At 45.4% G+C, this 19,741-nt stretch overlaps 1 protein-coding gene and 1 pseudogene across 1 annotated transcript; both read left to right on the top strand.

Moving 5' to 3' along the window:
* Window positions 1-250: 250 nt before the first annotated feature.
* PRAME (preferentially expressed antigen in melanoma) lies at window positions 251-5,612 on the top strand. Its single transcript, XM_018045004.1, has 5 exons — window positions 251-392; window positions 1,213-1,279; window positions 2,619-2,935; window positions 3,217-3,822; window positions 5,036-5,612. The coding sequence occupies exons 2-5, from the start codon at window positions 1,244-1,246 to the stop codon at window positions 5,610-5,612; spliced, it is 1,536 nt and encodes a 511-aa protein (XP_017900493.1). The 5' UTR covers window positions 251-392; window positions 1,213-1,243.
* Window positions 5,613-16,777: 11,165 nt separating this feature from the next.
* Window positions 16,778-18,484, top strand: LOC108634763 (annotated as a pseudogene).
* The last annotated feature ends 1,257 nt before the right edge of the window (window positions 18,485-19,741 follow it).

Genomic DNA, 19,741 nt, shown 5'->3' with positions numbered 1-19,741 from the left:
TTTAACCCTATTTTAGGGTTTTAACTCTATTTAAGGGACAGCTATATCTCTGGCTGCTGATGGGGATGGTAAGAATTTGGTGAATATCATCTCTAGGAAGTTACCAAACTGTGGAGTATCCTTCAGGTAAGACCAACTTCTTACCTTCCAAATAGAAGAACTCTTGGGGCATCACAATGCCAGGCGTGGAGAGGTTCCATCAGTCTGTGTTCTGAGACCACAGCAGAACCAGCATGTCAGCCAACCCAGCAGGGTCTTCACCCAGACCCTTTGATGCAGGCTTTGCAAATCAACAGGGAGAAAGTCCATGTGGCTACCTGTGCTTAATGCAGAGCAAAGGAAAAACTGAATTGTATTTGTGGGCTTCAAATTGAGCTCCCATCAGAATCTGTGTAAGTGAGAGCCTTGGGGAGGGAGAGGAATTGGTTGGGGGGGGGGTGGCGGTTTCGAAAGTGCTTTACATTCCTTTTTTCACTGGCACTGAGGGAAGGTCAGGTTACCCAGCTACATTGAGAAGGAGCCTTTGAAGGTCATGGTGAGGATACAGGTCACTGGACAGAGCCTAGGCTGGGGTATGCAGGGGGACACCTGAGCCTCCAGTTACAGATGTTTGCTGACACAGATTCGTGTTTTTGGCCCAAGTTTATTTCCCTTCAGGAGAGCCCACGGCCCTAAGTCCTCAGTGGCTTTCAGGTAGAACAAGGCATATTCCAGGTTTGGCCAGCCAAAAAGGTTCCATCCTCTCCTAACCCACGTTCCTAAATTTAATCTCTTTTAACTTCAGGGAGGAAATGTCCTTTGCCTCCAGGGAGGGAGGAAGTGTGGATCTTGGGTTTGCCCTGAGTTTATGGGATCCGCCTGGTCCCTTTTTAGCCACTCCCTCTTCTGGCAATTTCTCAAGCCTAGCCTAAGAAAAGTCTTTGAATTCCTCCGAACAAAACACATTTGTCTTGGGTACTTTCCTTGGTTTCATTACAAGTGTCTGGTCTCTCTGTTCTCCTGGCCAGCTCCTATGTGTCATTTTGACCTGACCAGTTCCAGGGAAGCCTTGACCCTCAAAATCTGGAGGACTCACCATCCTTCCATTACACACCTCTCTTCCCCTGTGAATGGGCACGTGTTTTGCTGTCTGATGTATAAGTGACAGTGTGGTTCTCGGAAATCTTACTTTGTTTCTTTTTCTTCTGGGGTGACACCACCATCCGCACAAAGCTGTTTGAACGTGAACATTTGGGTGATTTTGATGTGGCCCAAACTCCCGCAACGAATGTACCTTCAGGTTGGTTTTCTTCTTTTATATTTTGCTGTATTTTGCTAACCTATTATGAACAGACATAGGATCCCATAAATTGTATGTAGTGAGAAAGTAAAAATCCAACTCAGACATAGGTGGATGAAGATCTAGTAGTAAGAGCACTGTAGCCAGAAATGGAACTTTTCAGCCAGAATCTGAAAAATGTGTCCTGCAAGGAGAAGGGGGTTTCAGGACTGAGCACACTACTCCATTCTGGAGCCTTGGGCTCTGACAGCTGTACCTGCTGGGGTCTTCATGGGACAAGCCATGCAGGCCACAATCCTGTAAAAAATTTTCTTTGCATTTCCATTTACATTGGCAGTTGCACACTTCGCTTTTCTTCTACATGCAGTGTTTCATTTCTGCCAGACAGTTTGGTTTCTTCTCTGATTTTTGCCACTCGTACAGTCCGTTAAACTATTTCTTAACCAAGTAAAATTTGGCCGGGTAGGGGTGGAGGGGATGGGGTAGGTTGTGGTGAGAGTGAGGGGATGGGGCCACACTGAACGGCATCTGGGGTCGTAGTTCCCTGGTGGGGATAGAACTTTTTCCCCTGCATTGAAAGCAGATTCCTCCTCACTGAACTGCCAGGGAAGTTCCTGGAATTGATTTAATGAAAAACATCTAATTAGGAGGAATTTTGGGGTGACATTTTACATTTTAGTTTATGACAGTGATTATAGTACATATTATTTTATAGTTTTGTGATTTCACTAGTTTAAAGAATTTTTGGGGTTTCTTTTCGTTTTAAAAGCTAAAAAATGTTTTTTAATTCCATGGAATACAAAAAAAAAAATCTATAGAATATTTGAAAAAGTGGACTTTATTCTGAATGTGAGTACTTTGCTCCACTGACCTGAATGGTAACAACATTTGTAGAAGAGACACACAGTGTAAGGTATGTCTGTTTATTAAGGGACATAACAGCACCCAGTGCATGAGTTATTGGTTGGAGTTTAGAGACAGGCCATGTTGAACTAAACTCCTTATTCCTGTTTTTAGCCCTTGAGTAATAATCTGAAGCTTTCTCTGAAGAGAGTGGGGTCAGCTGTCAGACTCCTAGGTATCTACCGGCCAGCAGGGCTGGAATTAAATGCAGCAGCTGGTAGATATGGGATGGGGCAAGAGGTCACCTTGTCCCTTTGTTGCTGCCTAGAGAGATGCTTGTCCACGTGCCAGTGGGGCCAAAGCTGTGATTTTGTGGCCAGAGGATGTCTCTGACCCTGCTTGGGTTCCCTGAGGGTGGAGGGACAGTAGGGTCTCCCCGGTTCCTTGACCGGAGAAGGACTGGCCCCTCTCTGCTTGCTCTCTGACATCCTCCCAGGACTCGTTCCGGAGTAGGTTCACGATGGGCGTCGGGGCCCCACCCAGACTCCTGGAGCTGGCTGGCCAGAGCCTGCTGCAGAATGAGGCCTTGGCCATCATGGCTCTGGAGGACCTGCCCATTGAACTCTTCCCACCGCTGTTTATGGCGGCCTTCGCTGGGAGGCACACCCAGGCCCTGAAGGCGATGGTGCAGGCCTGGCCCTTCCCCTGCCTCCCACTGGGGGCCCTGATGAAGGACCACCAGCCTCATCTGGAGACCTTCCAGGCTGCACTCGACGGCCTGGACGTCCTGCTTGCTCAGGAGGTCCGCCCCAGGTAAGGACGACCTGGCAGACTGGTGAGGCCTGGGGATGTGAGCATGATGCAGCCAGGGCAGGAGGATGAGGGGTCACCTGGGAACAGGTGATTGGGTGTACTGGATGGATTGAGGGGGAGGGGGCACAAAAGGCACGTGGGCCAATGCCCAATTTCCTTAATGGGGATCAAGGCAGGTCTGGAAGATGGAGGAGCTGTCGTGTGAGGAGTGCAGAGCGCTTGTGGGGTCCTGGTGACCATCAGACTCTGCACAGCTCAGCATGTCCCCCATGGCCCCACAGGCGGTGGAAGCTGCAGGTGCTGGACTTGCGCCGGAACACCCACGAGGACTTCTGGACCCTGTGGTCTGGCATCAAGGCTAGCGTTTGCTCGCTGCTGGAGCCTGACCCGATCCAGCCCACGCAGAAGAGCCAAAGGGTGGAGGCACAGGCAGTACTAAAGCTGGTGCGGGCCCCTGTGGAGGTGCTGGTTGACCTGTGCCTCAAGGAGGACACCCTGGACGAGACACTCAGCTACCTGCTGAAGAAGGCCAAGCAGAGGAGGAGCCTGCTGCACCTGCGCTGCCAGAAGCTGAGGATCTTCACCATGCCTATGCAGAGCATCAAGAGGATCCTGAAGGTGGTGCAGCTGGACTCCATCCAGGACCTGGAGGTGAACTGCATCTGGAAGCTGGGCACACTGGGCAGGTTTGTGCCGCATCTGGGACGGATGGGAAATCTCCGCCGGCTGCTGCTGTCGCGCATCCACATGTTGCCGCGCACCACCCCGGACCAGGAGGAGCACTTAGTGGACCAGCTCACCACCCAGTTCCTGAACCTGCCCCACCTGCAGGAGCTCTACCTAGACTCCATCTCCTTCCTTGAGGGGCGCCTGCACCAGGTGCTCAGGTGAGGCATGGTGCGAGCTCTGCAGACCAGAATGCCCTCATTTCGTTACCCTCGGGGCGTTTACTCTGTGCCCACTGGGGACATTGCCAGGATGCACGGGCTGCTCAGAAGTCCTCACGATGCTGCCACTGTGTCCCCGGGCATTTTGTCAGGTCACCTCCCTGGTTAGGGTCAGAGGCATGGCCTAGGTTAGATGCTGTCAAAGGGGATTTCTTGCTGGGAGTCCACATAGTGTGGATCAGGTGAGATGCTCTTGGGAGTTCTTTCCGAGAGAGTGATCTCTTAGCTGAGATGATAGCAGATAACTAAGCGAAAAGAATATTGGTACATCAGGCATGAGGTTTGAAGTCTGCAGCTCTGTCTCTCCCTCCCACTTGCCGCTTCTGTCCTGAGCTGTTTTAGGCTCCAGGTGAGCTGTGGGAAGTGGGTGATTCTGGAGATGACAAGCAGGAATCAGGATGGGGAAATTGTGGCTCCTAAGCAGTCCAGAGAAGAGAAAAAGTCAAATGAGAATCATTGTTGAAGTGGCTCCAATCTCTTTAACTGTAAATTGCAATTAATATTTTGCTTTAAGACTTCTGAATACATAGGAAATCCTCAGTAAGAGCTTATTGTTCTGCCTTGAACACAGTGATAAAAGCTGAGAGGATGCAGCCTAGTCTGTCTGTATGAATGAGTTGCATTGATTCCCTTTTTGGCAGCTGCAAACTCCAAGCATTAGGAATAAATATATTCACAGAAACCAGAAGAAAGAAAGGAAAAATTAAAAAAAAAAAAAGAATTGTAGGTGGTGATGGACAGTTTGTGGCCCCTGAATATCTGGGGTATATTCACCCAGGGATCGTCTGTAACTGCTGGGACCCAGCAGCCTATGTCCACTGCATCCAGCCTGCTGTTTAATTCCACTAGTCGTGTCCTATAAAAACATCTTAATTCCTGCAAACCAAATACTAGTAAGCTGAAATAGGCAAATAACATTTGTTTACTGTTTGTTTCTCACATTGAAAATAGTTCATCATTTTGTGCATGGGGAGGTCATACCTATGTGAGCATGACCTTTCCCCCAGAAGACACCCTGCCTTCCTGTCAAGAAGGTTAGAGGCCAGCTTCAAGCCAGTGAGATGCCCTGTGTTCCAGTGAAACAGGCCTCTCCTCCCCGTTTCCTCTGCCTGCCACCTCCCACCCTGGGACTGACTGCCCTGTCTCTCACCAGGTGCCTGAAGACCCCTCTGGAGACCCTGTGGATCACCAACTGCCTGCTTTCGGAGTCAGACCTGATGTACCTGGCGCAGTGCCCGAGCATCAGCATGCTGAAGGACCTGAGCCTTAGTGGGGTCAACCTGACCAGCCTCAGCTTGGAACCTCTGCAGGTCCTGATCGAGTGGACCTCGGCCACCCTACAGGACCTAGACCTAAATGAGTGCGGCATCATGGACACCCAGTTCAGTGCCCTCCTGCCCTCCCTGAGTTGCTGCTCCCAGCTCACTACCTTCAGCTTCTGCGGCAACCCCATCTCCATGGCCGTGCTGGAGAGCCTACTTCAACACACCATGGGGCTGAGCAAGCTAAGCCACGTGCTGTACCCCGCACCCCTGGAGAGCTATGAGGATGTGAATGGCACTCTGCACCTGGGCCTCCTGGCTGAGCTTCACACCCGGCTCAAGCAGCTGCTGTGTAAATCTGGGAGGGCCAGCATGGGCTGGGTCAGTGCCAGCCCCTGTCCACACTGCGGTGACCAGATCTTCTATGACACTGAGCCCATCCTGTGCCCCTGCTACATGCCCGCCTAGCCCAGCTCACGAGTTGCAGGCTTTGTCCCCCGCACTGGGACACTGCCACCTAGACCTTAGTTCATCTAGAAGGAACTCAAACCATAATAGTTTACTGCATGCTGGCAAAGGAAAGGTGATTTAAAGTGGGCATGGGGGGAGGGCTTGGTGGGATTTTTGGAGAGATGTGTTCCTACAAAGTTAGGAATGTGAATCTGAATTTTGGAGGGGGAATTTTGGGCTTGGGAGGTTGATGGAGTCATTACCCCTGTATTGGATTGTTACAAATAAATAAAGGGAACTTCAGTGTCAATCACTGGGTGTCCTCTCTGATCTGTGACCATGATTCTCCCCATTAAATTAATGACTCCCCTGTTAATGTTTAAGTAAAAGGGCCTGAACATGAATGGGTTCTAGATGCTCTCTGATAGGCAAGGATCAACTACAGGAGTTCAGGGCAGTATTTACCTGTGGTTCTCATTTCCAAGGCATCCACCTCCTCACTTATTTCTGAGGCTGTTCAATCTGTCATCATATACAAGTTGCGTCCTCAGGGCTTGGAACGAACTAAGTGTCCAGGAGTGAGCATGGCTGGAGAGAACCTTCTTCCAAGGGACCTTCACTGCTAACCCTGGACTTGAGCATTTTCCCCAGTGGATCCAGTAGATGCAGAGCTTCCACCTCGGACCCTGGGCAGTGCCAAGATGGGTTCACTGTGCAAAGCCAGGCCCGGAGTCCTGGGGGATGTTCAACAGTAGACTCTGGAGCCTCTGGGACCCACCAGCCTTTGCACACCTTCCTACTGCTCAGGCATATCTGACACTTTGGAACTCCATTGATTGTTGCCTGCCAGGCTTCTCTGCCCATGGAATTCTACTGGTGAGAACACTGCAGTGGGTAGCCGTTCTCTTTTCCAGGAGATCTTCCCAACCCAGGGATTGAACTTGGATCTTGTTCATTGCAGGCAGATTCTTTGCCTTCTGAGTTGCCAAGGAAGCCTCCAGTTTGTAAGAGACAACCCAGCATAACTGAATCCATTGTCCAAATGTGCTTTTATGCCACTAATATTCCCACAGGCTATATTTTGTTTTTACATTAATCAAAACTTTCACATACATTCATTTATTCAAAGGCTGACAGAAATCCATTCCCAGTTGTCAATGTTGAGTGTAACTTTGCATTTTTCTCCTTGGTGTAATTCATCTGGAATGTTTATTTTATTTTATTTTACTTTTATCTTTAAGTTTTTAACCTTAAGCCACATGGTAAAGATAAATTTTCTTCCAAATCCTAGTTCTCTGCCAACCTGGCAGCGCTAAGGCTTTTAACTAATTTTCTTTTCCCATCAGAGCTCTTTGCTGAGACCAAGTCCTGTTGTAAGATTCAGAGAAGATATAGCAACTAAACAAAATAAGAGCACCCCTTCTGAGTGGAGGGCTCCAACTATACCCCTTTTTGTGACCAAAGGAGTTGGGACCAGCGTGGACCACCAAAATTTTTATCTAGGAATGTCCTGGAAATGAGCATCACCTTGATTTGAGCTTTCCTGGTGGCTCAGATGGTACAGAAAGCACCTGTAATGCAGGAGACTCAGGCTTAGTCCCTGAATCAGGAAGATCCCCTGGAGAAAGGAGTGGCTACCCACTCCAGTATTCTTTCCTGGAGAATTCCATGGAGGAGGCTGTCGAGCTACAGTAATGGAGTCACAAACAATCAGACAGGACTCACTAACACTTTCACTTCACCTTTAATACTGTGGGTAAGCAGGTGGTGCAAGTTGTCATTGATTGAGTTTTTTAATGTTTCATGGTCCCTTAAGTTTCGGTCCCTCTCTATCCCACCCTTGGATGTAAGCTGCAAAACCATCCGTTTATGATTTCTTACCCAGGGAATTAGAACTGAGAGCAAAAGCAGCAAGAAGCCAGATGCTCTGCATTGATTAGGAGAGGGTGAAGGTGGAGAGTGAAAGAGCGGCTTAAAAATAAGTATTAAAAAAACTAAGATTGTAGCATCTGGACCCATTACTCCATGGCAAATAGAGGGGAAAATGGTGGAAGTACTGACAGATTTCCTCTTCTTGGGCTGTTCAATCACTGAAATGGTGATTACAACCATGAAGTCAAAGGATGGTTGCTTCTTAGCAGGAAAGCTATTCCAAACCTAGACAGTGTGTTGAAAAGCAGAGACGTTACTCTACTGACAAAGGTCTCTATAGTCAAGGCTATAGTCTTCCTAGTGGTCATGTATGGTTGTGCGAGCTGGACCACAAAGAAGGCAGAGTGCCAGAGAATTGTTGCCTTTGAGTTGTGGTACAGGTGAAGACTCCTGTCCCTTGAACAGCAAAGAGATCGAACCACTCAATCTTTAAGGGAAATCAACCCTGAATACTTGTTAGAAGGACTGATGCTGAAGCTGAAGGTCCACTATATTGGCCATCTGATGTGAACAGCTGACTCACTGGAAAAGTCTCTGATGCTACACATGATTGAGGGTAGAAAGAAGAGGGCAACAGAGAATGAGGTTGCTGGATGGCATCACCAATGCAATGGACATGAACTTGGGCAAACTTCAGGAGCTAGTGAGGGACAGTGAAGACTGGCATGCTGCAGTCCATGGGGTTGCAGATAGAACTGGGCAAATAAATAACAACAGTCTCTTGATACAAAGCTGTCCCAGGAAGAGTAGAAGAGGAAAAGGTTTGTGAGAACAATGGAAACACCAAGCTCTCCCCTACTGATGGAGGAAATTGGTAGAGGATGACCACCAAGATTAGTGGCCTCTTGAAAAGTGTACCTTCTGGCCACCTTTTAGAGTGCACTTCTCACGCAGCCCTGATCTGTAGGTCAGCAGACACCTGCCTGTGTCCTGAGGGCCTGATCTCCTGGGTACCAGGTTCTCAGTTGCTGTGAGATGCCCAGCCCTCTTGGTGGCACTCAGCCTGACCATATGTCACTCCATGGCCACAAGCCACAAGGAGCTTCCTCCTTGTCCATAGCAATGGACTGGACTGGAGTTGGCATTGGGGTTGTCCGTGGAAGGAAAAGTGGGAACAGGCCATATTTGTCTTTCTTTTTGGTCTCCTTTGTTGGTCAGCCAACACACCCTGCAGGATCTTAGATCCCCAACTAAGCATAGAATCAATGCCCTCAGCAGTGAAAGTGCACAGTTCTAACCACTCCAGGACTACAAGAGATTTCCTAGTAGGTCATTTCTTGACCCTAGCAGACGGCCCAGAAGTCTGACATTGGCTGCTCAGAGGCAGCCTTCTATGGGTCAGGCTTTTATGATGTCACCAAATATTCATCTCTCCCTGACCTCTGGGAGCCCTGTGACCATTATCCATATCATAGAAACTTCTGGAGGTAGAGAGGACTGAAGGACAATGTACCCCCTCCCCACTGTATTCGTTTCCTAGCTACAGACCCAAATGCCTTCCAATAAATTCATCTGCTCTCAACACATCTACAGAAAGCATGTTGTCCTCCTTCCTGGAAACCTTCTCTGAAGAAGAGGTTGAACTCGTGTCCTCTGCTTCTTCCTAACCTAACATGTGAAGTCTTTCTGTACATCTGGTGATAAGCATCAGTGTATTCTGGACAGCTGTGAGATTCCCCCCTCCTGCCTTTTTTTCTTTTTTGGGTAAAAGACACACTCCCCTTCACATCCAGGATGGTTTGAGCACAGTCCTTGCTCTGTTCTCAAGGTTCTGTACCTCAGAGTCTAAGAGAGAAGTAAAAATAGTTGGGGCCATAAGAGAGTTTGGTGGGGACCTTTAGTAGCAGTGGTCTGCAAGAAGTGGTCCAAAGGAGCAGGCTGCATCCTGGATAATCTGGGTGGGTGGGAATTTGTTGATGGATGGGGGTCACCTGGGAGATGTGTCATCACCTGTATACACCCTACCTGTTCTGAAGGTGAGCACTCTAGGGATTCCTGATATAAAGAACCTGTTAAAGTACTAAAGTGGCCACCAGAAATACCACAGACTTAAACAACAGGAAATTGTTTTCTCCCAGTTTTGGAGGCCTGAAGCCCAGAATCAAGGTATTGACAGTGTGGTGTCTCTGGCGTTCTCTTTCTTTGATGTGCAGACAGCTGCATTCTCCTCTCCTCCTGTCCCATTATGTCCAAGCATCCTTCATGTCTTGTGTGTCCCAATTTCCTCTTTTTCTTTTTTGTTCTCACCATGCTTCTTCACTTCTGGGTCTTCGTTTCCAGACCAGGGATGGAACTTGGGCCCTTGGCAGTGAAAGCTCTCAGCCCTAACCACTGGCTTTTCATGGAATTCCCCTTTCTCTTTTTTATATGGAAAACCATCAGATTTGGACTAGGCTCACCCTAGTGACCTCGTTTAAACTTAGTCACCTCATTAAAAGTATTGTCTCCAAATCTGGTTACATTCCAAAGTGTTGGGGGTTAGGATTTCTGCAGATAACTTTTTAAATGAATTAATTTATTTGACCACCAGGTTTTAGTTGTGGCATTTTAAGTCTTCTGTCTTCTTGGCAGCACGTAGGATCTAGTTCCTTGACCAGGGACTGAAGCCCAACCCCTTGCACTGGGAATGCAGAGTCTTAGGCACTCGACCTTTGTGAAAGTCCCCTCAACCTATGGATTTTGCAGGACACAATGAAGTCCAAAACAGGGTTGATGTTAGGGTGATTTGCCTGGCTACACATTTGCACCATACCTGCTCATTATAAAAATCTGAGAGCTTTAATAATGTTGACTCCCTGGTCCCAGTTGTGGAGATGCTGATTCTGTGGGTATGGAGTAAGATCCACAGAATCAACCAGAACATCAGTATTTTTCAAAAGCTTTCTAGTACTCATGTTTAATATGGACACCATAAGCAGTCTGGGCAACACCTGGGGCTTATGAGAAACTCAGACTCTCAGGCCACACCCACACCTGTTGGACAATAAAGTGTTTTTGAACAAGACGTAGGCAATTCACTGATGGTTAAGAAGCACAGCCCAGGAGATCTGAAAGTATGGCCCAAACTGGGAAATTTGGATCCAGATCTCTGGGCTTTGCTTATACCCTAACTTCCTACAATACAAAGGACATCTAGAAGCCCCAAGAGAGAGTGTACCAGTCCTAGAATCTCTGAAGGGTGCTGGGGAGGATGCAGCTCCCAGCTCAAGCAACAACCTCTGATTGGTGTATTGAATTACCAGTAACCTGCTCTTCCCAAGGCAAGTGCTCAATGTGTCACATGAAAAAAAAAAAAAAAAGTTCCTGACCCTCAATCCTCAGGCTCTCCTGAAGGAGTAGATTCTTGAGTGCTTTAAACATGTTATTGTTGTTTGGGCTCCCCTTGTGGCTCAGCTGATAAAGAAGCTGCCTGCACTGTCGGAGACCTGGGTTTGATCCCTGGGTTGGGATGATCCCCTGGAGAAGGGAAGGCTACCCACTCCAGTGTTCTAGCCTTGAGGATTCCATGGACTGTATAGTCCCATGGGGTCGTGAAGGATCAGACACAACTGAGTGACTTTCACTTTCACTGTTGTGGTTTAGTTGCTAAGTTGTGTCTGACCCTTTTGTGACCCCATAGACTATTGCCTGCCAGGTTCCTCTGCCCATGGAATTTCCCAGGCAAGAATCCTGGAGTAGGTTGCCATTTCATCCTCCCGGGGATCTTTCCGGCCCAGGGCTTGAACTCAGGTCTCCTGCATTAACAGGTGGATTCTTTACCTCTGAGCCACCAAAGATCAATCTTTCCCAAAGTATTGGAGGATTTTACACCCTGGGATTCACTTCACTTCAGAATCAACTGAGGCAAACATTAACCTTTCAGATTCCCAGGCCCCCTACTCTGGCAATTTGATTTTCTTAGGTGTGTTATGCAGCCCTGGAATCTCTATGTTTAACAATGTCCCAGGTGATTCTGAGATTTGATCAATTGTTAGAAGCATATGAAAGTGAAAGTGTTAGTCATCCAGTTGTGTTTGACTCTTTCAAACCCATGGATAGTAGCTCCCCAGACTCCTCTATCCATGGAATTCTCCAGACAAGAATACTGGAGTGGATAGCCATTTCCTTCTCCAGGAGGTCTTCCTGACCTAAGGGTCAAACACCAGTCTCCTGTACTGCAGGCAGATTTTTACTGTCTGTGCATCAGGGAAGCCTAGAAGCATAAATAAGTGGTCAAAATTTTTCTTCCTTTGCCCTAAGTTTTTGCAAATATTTTAAAATTGACATCCACAATGTTTTTGTTATAATTATAAATGCTGCAAAACGTAGTTTTTGGCATACAATAAAAATAAACCCTTTAAGTAAATAAAACTAGAAATTCCCTGGTAAACCAGTGGGTAGTGCTCAATGCTTTCACTTTGGTGACCTGGGTTCAGTCTCTGGTCAGGAAACTAAGATCCTGCAGGACGTTGCATAGTATGTTCATAAATAAATAGAATTGTTAATATCATGCTTTCAGATATATCCATAAGAATGTAAATAGCATAGAAATTTAAAAATTATTTATTTTTGTTTACTTATTTGAGTGTCTTGGGTATTAATGTGGCTTGCAGGATCCTTTGTCAGTTCTACTGCCCTCTGACATGTGGGACCTTAGTTCCCCAGTCAGGGATCAAACCCATGCTCCCTGCATTGGAAGGCAGATTCTCAACCACTGGACCACCAGGAAAGTCCCTAGTCTTGGGTTTTGATACTCACCAATGTTGGAGAAGGACATGGCAACTCACTGCAGTATTTTTGCCTAGAGAATTCCATGGATAGAGGAGCTTGGCTGCCTACAGTCCATGGAGTCGCAAAGAGTCAGACATGACTGAGCAACTAGGCACGGCACTCACCATCTTAAAAGAGTATAAAACGAGCTCTTTCTAATGGTCAGGTTTTGTTTTGTTTTGTTTTTCTTGATTCATTGAGATGTAATGGACATATATTGTGTAAATTTCAGGTGAACACATGTTGATTTGATAAGAAAGGTATTTTCGATGTTATATTTGGTTACAGTACTTGAGATCATGTACATTAGTAAACTTCATTTTTCTTCTACTGCAGTGACTCTGTTACCTTACAAGAAATGGAAATACGTATATTTCTTCTCTGAAACCCTCCCTATCCCCTAAAAATCTGTGTGCAGAGGGCTGTAAAGGCAGTGGGAGGGAAAGCTTGAGATAGAATATAGGTGGTGCAAAGTGGAAAGAGAGAGGAGAGGAAGTAAGGGAGGAAGGGAGAAGGAGGGGGACTAGAATGTGACCAGACACCCCTGACATAGTTTAAGAAAGCATGAGCCCCTATCTGGAAAAAGCTTCTGGGGTTCAGCATGAAATCCACAGTGAGGACCCGTGGAATCTAGCGGGTGCTGAGTCTTCAAGTGCAGATCACCTGGGAAGTAAGCCTCCGTCACCCTGTCCCCCTCACCCTGCAACAAAATCCCTTGCTTCTGGAAGAGAGCAGGGGTTTGCTGTTTGCAGCTGGACAATTTTCTTCATTGGAAGAGGATCCCTGCCTTTTTAGGCTCCTGACATCAGCCCAAGCTCTGTTGAAATAGCTGTGTGGACCACCTTCCCCTACCCTTAAGCTATTGAACCCCGAATAACTAAAGATGCAGATAAATTGGACATAAGGTGGTGGGCCTGTGGATGCCAGATAAGGAAGTGGGGACTCTCACCACCATGAGACCTGGAAAACAGCCCCTGTGGAAAGGAGGGACATGAAGCCCCACCCACATTCTTTCTTCTCTATAGCAATTTGATAGAAAGGTTTCTAGTTGAAATATCCTAAGGGGAAAAAAAGTGTTCAGAAACCTGACTGGAGCCCGGTTTGGACAGTAGTGGATTGGATTAGAATGGGTTTTTAAAGGCTTGGAATCACACCAGTCAGAATGGCAGTGATCCAAAAGTCTACAAGCAATAAATGATGGAGAGGGTGTGGAGAAAAGGGAACCCTCTTACACTGTTGGTGGGAATGCAAACTGGTACAGCCACCATGGAGAACAGTGTGGAGATTCCTCTAAAAATCGCAAATAGAACTGCCTTATGACCCAGCAATCCCACTTCTGGGCATATACACCGAGGAAACCAGAATTGAAAGAGACACGTGTAACCCAATGTTCATGGCAGCACTGTTTATAGTAGCCAGGACATGGAAGCAACCTAGATGTCCATCAGCAAATAAATGGGTAAGAAAGCAGTGGTAATATACACAATGGAGTATTACTCAGACATTAAAAAGAATACATTTGAATCAGTTCTAATGAGGTGGATGAAACGAGAGCCTATTATACAGAGTGAAGTAAGCCAGAAAGAAAAACACCAATACAGTATACTAACACATATATATGGAATTTAGAAAGATGTATTCGAGACAGCAAAAGAGACACAGATGTTTAGAATGGACTTTTGGACTCTGTGGGAGAGAGAGAGGGCGGGATGATTTGGGAGAATGGCATTGAAACATGTATACTATCATGTAAGAAATGATTCACCAGTCTATGTTCGATACAGGATACAGGATGCTTGGGGCTGGTGCACGGGGATGATCCAGAGAGATGATATGGGGTGGGAGGTGGGAGGGGGGTTCAGGATTGGGAGCTCATGTACACCCATGGTTGGTTCATCTCCATGTATGGCAAAACCAATACAGTATTTTAAAGCAAAATAAAATAAAAATAGAAATTAAAAGAAATTTTTAAAAAAACACACAAATCATAAAAAATAAATAATAATAATAAATGAAGGCTTGGAAACTTCTGATCCAGCCTCACTGAGAAAAGTCTTTTGGAGACCCAAGTTGGAGTACCATGGACACAGGGTACAGAAAGTGGTGCTGGTATTTCCAGAGAACTCTCTCTGGAACGTGCAGAAAAAGATACTCCAGCTTCACCCACCACTGGGGCTCAGAGTGGGAAGTGTTTAGCTGCACTGAGTTAACTGGACTTCAGGAGCTGGTGAGCCATGGGGTGTGGAATTCTTCATTTTGTTCTCTGAAGCCATGAGTCTGCAAAATTTCTCTGTAAAGGACTAGAGAGTAACCAGGAATTAAAGGTCATGTGGTCTCTGCCATTAGTAGCGTGAAACAGCCTCAGGCAGCTGCAAATGATCACAGCTGTGTTCCAATAAAACTTTATTTGTGACACTGAAATTTAGATAACATAATTTTCACGTCACAAAACACTTCGTTGTTTCCCCCAAAATTAAAAAAAAAAGTAAAAATATTGAACATATTTTTAAAAGTTAAAAAAAAAACCCGCTAAAACATAAAAATCATTCTTAGCGTGCTGGTTAGAAAAAAACAAACAGGAGGCAAGCCAATTTGCCAATCCCTGTCTAAAACATCTGCCTATATAATACAGCTAGCGTCCCATTAGTGGCTTGTGACATGAATTTAGTAGGCTGGATTCTGCTTGTGAAAAATAGACATTTTCATTAAAATGACATCAGGTGTAAGAAACAACATTATTCCTTTTTTTTCTTTTTTTTTTTTTTGGCCATACCCTGTGGCAGGTGGCATAATAGATCCCTGACCAGGGATTGATCCCATGCCCCCTGGCGTGGAAGTGAGGAGCCTTAAATACTGAATCACCAAGGAAGTCCCACAGCATTATTTTTCTTATATGTATGTATACATGTGTGCTCAGTTGCTTCAGTCATGTTTGACTCTTTGCAAGCCTACGGACTGTAGCCTACCAGGCTCCTCTGTCCGTATGACTCTTTAGACAGGAATGCTGGAGTGGGCTGCCATTCCCTCCTCCAGAGGATCTTCTTGACCCAGAGATGGAACCTGCATCTCTTACGTCTTCTGAATTGGCAGGAGGGTCCTTTACCACTAGTGCCACCATTGCACACAGCCAAACAAACTGTTATATGTTACTGATGAAATGTGATCTGGTATCAGACATGGTCAGATGTAAACATTAGAACGTCCCTTAATGTTAATGAAATGTATTAATGGCATAAAACTCTCAACAGAAGTATTATATGGAGAGAAATTATGTTACCTTTTATTTCAATGACCACCACCTGTAGAGTTTAACAGGAGTGCTCGGGCTGCCACAGGGAGAAAAGGCAAAGGTAGGGGCTGGAGAAATAAGTTTAAAACTTTTATGTCACTTAACTGAGTTTGAGATGTTACCTTAAGTATAAAATACATTGTGAATAATTATCTCAATGTTTCAGCCCATGATTAAATCAGGTACTAATTTTGTCTTTTGAAAGAAATATAATCATCACCACTTTCTGCAGAGAATAAGTTCTAAGACCCCCAGCAGACATCTCTAACCTCACATAGTATCAATGTTTTTTCTATACAAACATACCTGTGATGCAGTTTATTTTATAAAAGTACAGTAACAGATTGGCAACTAACTAATAATAACAGGAAAGTGAAAGTGAAGTCGCTCAGTCATGTCCAACTCTTTGTGACCCCATGGACTTCAGCTTAGTACACTCCTCTGTCCATGGGATTTCCCTGGCAAGAATTCTTGACTGGACTGCCATTTCTTTCTCTAGAGGACCTTCCTGACCCAGGGATCAAACCCAGGTCTCCCTAATTGTAGACAGACATTTTACCATCTGAGCCACCAGAAAGGTGTAATAACAACATAGAACAATTATAACAATATACTTTTATAAAAGTTTTGTGAATGTAGTATCCATGTAAAAGATATTACTGTACTTATTAAGTGATTTTTTTCACCCTGACTAAGCAGTAGCTATGGTTTGTGTCCATAACTTTTGCAGTTTGAGGTTTGACAGCAAAACCAACGCAGATTTCTTTTCTCTTCTTCACATTGACCAAGATCTTAGCAACCTCAGCATACATTTTTTTTCTCTTTTTATATCTAATTGAGAACTTTGATCTTTTCACTTTAAGACAGCACTGAATGGATTGTCTCTGGCATATCTAAATGGCCAGCATCACTCCACTTATGCTTTGGGGCCATTATTGAGTAAAATAAAGGTGACTTGGTCACAAGCCCTGTGACATCTCAAAAGTCATTGTGGTAAACGAGTTACAAATGGGTAGGATGTGCAGGACTAGGGAACGATTCACATTCAGGGCAGGAGGATGCAGGATGGTGTGAGATTCCAATCACACTCCTCAGAATGACATGCAATTTAAAACGTATGAGTTATTTCTTTCTGGACTTTTCCATTTAATATTTTCAGTGAACAATTGAGGGTTAACAACACCACAGAGAGTGACACCGAAGATCAGAGGGGATGACCTTCTCCTGCGGTGAAAAAAACACTAGTAGTAGGGGCCACTTTAAACCAAAACTGATTGTAAAATGGCCCATCTTCCCGTGTGAGGAAGCACAAGCACCACTGCAAGCCAAGAAAAAGACCGGAGGGTCCAAATCCAGAGATGAGAACAATGACGATGCTGAGGTCAGATTTGTTGGAGTGGAACATGTCAATGAGGATTCTGAAGCCGTCTTTGTCAGAGTGAGTTCAAGTTCAAAGCCAATCTTTTTTAACATTTGAACAGAGTGACCAGGGACTCATCTTCCAGAAGAAAGAAGGGCCATGTGAATCCAGATCCCTCCTGCATGTTGCAACCTACAAATCTCAGGACCACAGCAGCAGAGCCAGCAGTTGTCTCACCAGCTTCTCAATCTGAATGTGGAGGAAGAGACAGTCCTATTATTTTCAAGCCTTTTTCTAAACCTGATTATAAAAGGAGCTCTCTGCCAGCCATGCTTCACAATTCAGAATTTCTCTCTCAGCCTCACTGTCTATCTGAAACTGTTCTCTCATTAGGAGGCAAGGATGAAAGTCCTCTTATTCAAAGTGAGGTACCACGTCAGATGTAAATTTTAACAGTGGGAATCCCTAAAGACCTAAACTCTGATGAAATCCCAGGGAGACCTGCTTCCACCATGCTCCTCCAGGAATCTCTCCTACAAAGAATATGATTATGACCTTGGAAGATACCGTGACATCACCAAGTCATGTGCATGGTGGGGTTTCATTATCATGGACTCATGCAAATGACCAGGCATGCTTCAGTCTTATGGATCCAGACAGAACATGTAATTTGGAAGGGCTGGAGAAAACAGACTTTTGGACTCTAAGAAGTCAGAGCAAGACTGTTGATCCCATGAAAGGAAATCTGATCATGTTACTTGATTACTTTTACTATGGAAAGCATACAAAAGATGGACAGCCAGAACAGAAGACTCACACAAACTTAAATTGCCTCAGCTTCTTGAGAGTTCTAAAAGATGTCAAGTTTGTGACACACGTGAGGAACCATCTGGAGCTTGAGAAGCAGAAGGGTGACAGCTGGGAAATCCACACTACTTGCCAACACTGCCACTGCCAGTTTCCCACCCTATTCCAGCTCCAGTTTCACACTGAAAGTGTCCACGCTTCCTGGGAGCCCTCCACAGTCTGTAAAATCTGTGAATTGTCCTTTGAATCAGATCAGGTTCTCTTACAGCACATGTAGGAAAGTCACAAACCTGGTGAAATGCCCTATGTGTGCCGTGTTTGCAATGACTGATTGTCAGCCTTTGCTGACGTGGAGGCACATTTTAGAATGTGACATGGAAACACGAACAATTTGCTTTGTCTGTTGTGCCTCAGATTTTTCAAACTGGTGAAATCCTTCATAAATCACACTTGGAGGCACTGGAACAAGAGGGTCTTTCCATGTTCGAAGCACTGGCTACAGTTTTTGAAGCTGAAGGAAAAGACAGAGCACCAAACCAAAAATCATCAGTCAAAGCAATTCTGAGGGTTGCCTCCTGAAACAGAGTTCATGATCCGAACTTCAGTTCAGTTGGGATTGAGTTGATTTCTCTGAGAGAGACAGCATCCATCATTGTGAGGAACAATGACCCCCACTGCCACCCGGAAAAACTACAGAGGATTGACTATGAACATAAAATATTCCAGACATGTTGCAGCAAGGGATCTGGCTAAAAATTATGTTCTACCCACCTCCAGAAATTCAAAAAAGCCCCATTGAGGTTCAACCAGCTGTACATAAAGACCCTGCCTGGCTTTTGTTGTTCAGTTGCTCAGTCGTGTCTGACTCCCTGTGACCCAATGAACTTCAGGATGCCACGCTTCCCTGTCCATCACCATCTCCTGAAGCCTGCTCAAACTCATTCCATTGGGTTGCTGATGCCATCCAACGATCTCGTCCTGTGTCTCCACTTCTCCTGCCTTCAATATCTCCCCAGGATCTTCCCCCACCCCCCACCAATGGGTTGACTCTTCCCATCAGGTGGCCATCAGCATCAGTTCTTCCACTGAATATTCAGGGTTGATTTCCCTTAGGATTGACTGGTTGCATCTCCTTGCAGCCCAAGGGACTCTCAAGAGTCTTCTTCATTTTCCAGCACCACAGTTCGAAAAGATCAATCCTTCAGCACTCAGCCTTCTTTTTGGTCCAGCTCTTCCATCTGTATCTGACTCCTTGGAAAACCATAGCTTTGACTTCATGGACATTTGTTGGCAAACTTATGTCTATGTCTTTTAATAGGCTGTCTAGGTTTGTCACAGCTTTTCTTCAAAGGAGTGAGCATCTTTTAATTTCACAGCCTCAGTAACCGTCCACAGTTATTTTGAGGCCCAAGAAAATAAAGTCTGGTTTACTGTAACTGAGATTGTACTTGCTTCACCTCTGTGACATCAAGTAGCTTTGAAATCTCCATGTTCCTTCCTGGCCACTCTCTGCTCCCCAAAGTAATCATTTCTCTTACCTCTAGCACTATGGAGTCATTTTTCTCTGTTTCAAATTTTAAATAAATACAATCACACAATAAATTTTTTGTTCTTCTGGTCTTGGTTTTCTTTTAAATAAGTGAGATGCATTCTTATTGTATGTAGCTGTGAAACATTCTTTTTCATTGCTGGGTAGAATTCCTTTGGATGAATGGGTATACTCTTATATGTCCATTTTACTGTGCTTGGAATTTGAGGCTTTTATTTTACCTTTTCAAGTAAGCCACCTATGAACCTGTGTATGTCTTCCTTAGTAATTTCTAGGATAGCTGTATCTGTATGTCTAGATATGAGGTTTTCTGATCATGCATGTGGTAGTGGTTTAGTTGCTAAATAGTATTTGACTCTTGCAACCCCATAGACTCTAGCCCACCAGGCTCCACTGTCCATGGGATTTCCCAGGCAAGAATGCCACAGTGGGTTGGCATTTCTTTCTCCAGAGGATTTTCC

This window comes from Capra hircus, unplaced genomic scaffold (genome assembly GCF_001704415.2).
Source record: "Capra hircus breed San Clemente unplaced genomic scaffold, ASM170441v1, whole genome shotgun sequence".
Lineage (NCBI taxonomy): Eukaryota > Metazoa > Chordata > Mammalia > Artiodactyla > Bovidae > Capra > Capra hircus.
The sequence above is the reverse complement of the archived record's forward strand: the minus strand, read 5'-3'. Positions and strand labels throughout refer to the sequence as shown.

Excerpts from the sequence above, each read along its gene's own strand:
- PRAME (XM_018045004.1), top strand. The coding sequence starts at position 1,244 with ATGTGGCCCAAACTCCCGCAACGAATGTACCTTCAG. Across the intron at positions 2,936-3,216 it reads GCTCAGGAGGTCCGCCCCAG|GCGGTGGAAGCTGCAGGTGC; the intron begins GTAAGGACGACC and ends ATGGCCCCACAG. Across the intron at positions 3,823-5,035 it reads CGCCTGCACCAGGTGCTCAG|GTGCCTGAAGACCCCTCTGG; the intron begins GTGAGGCATGGT and ends GTCTCTCACCAG.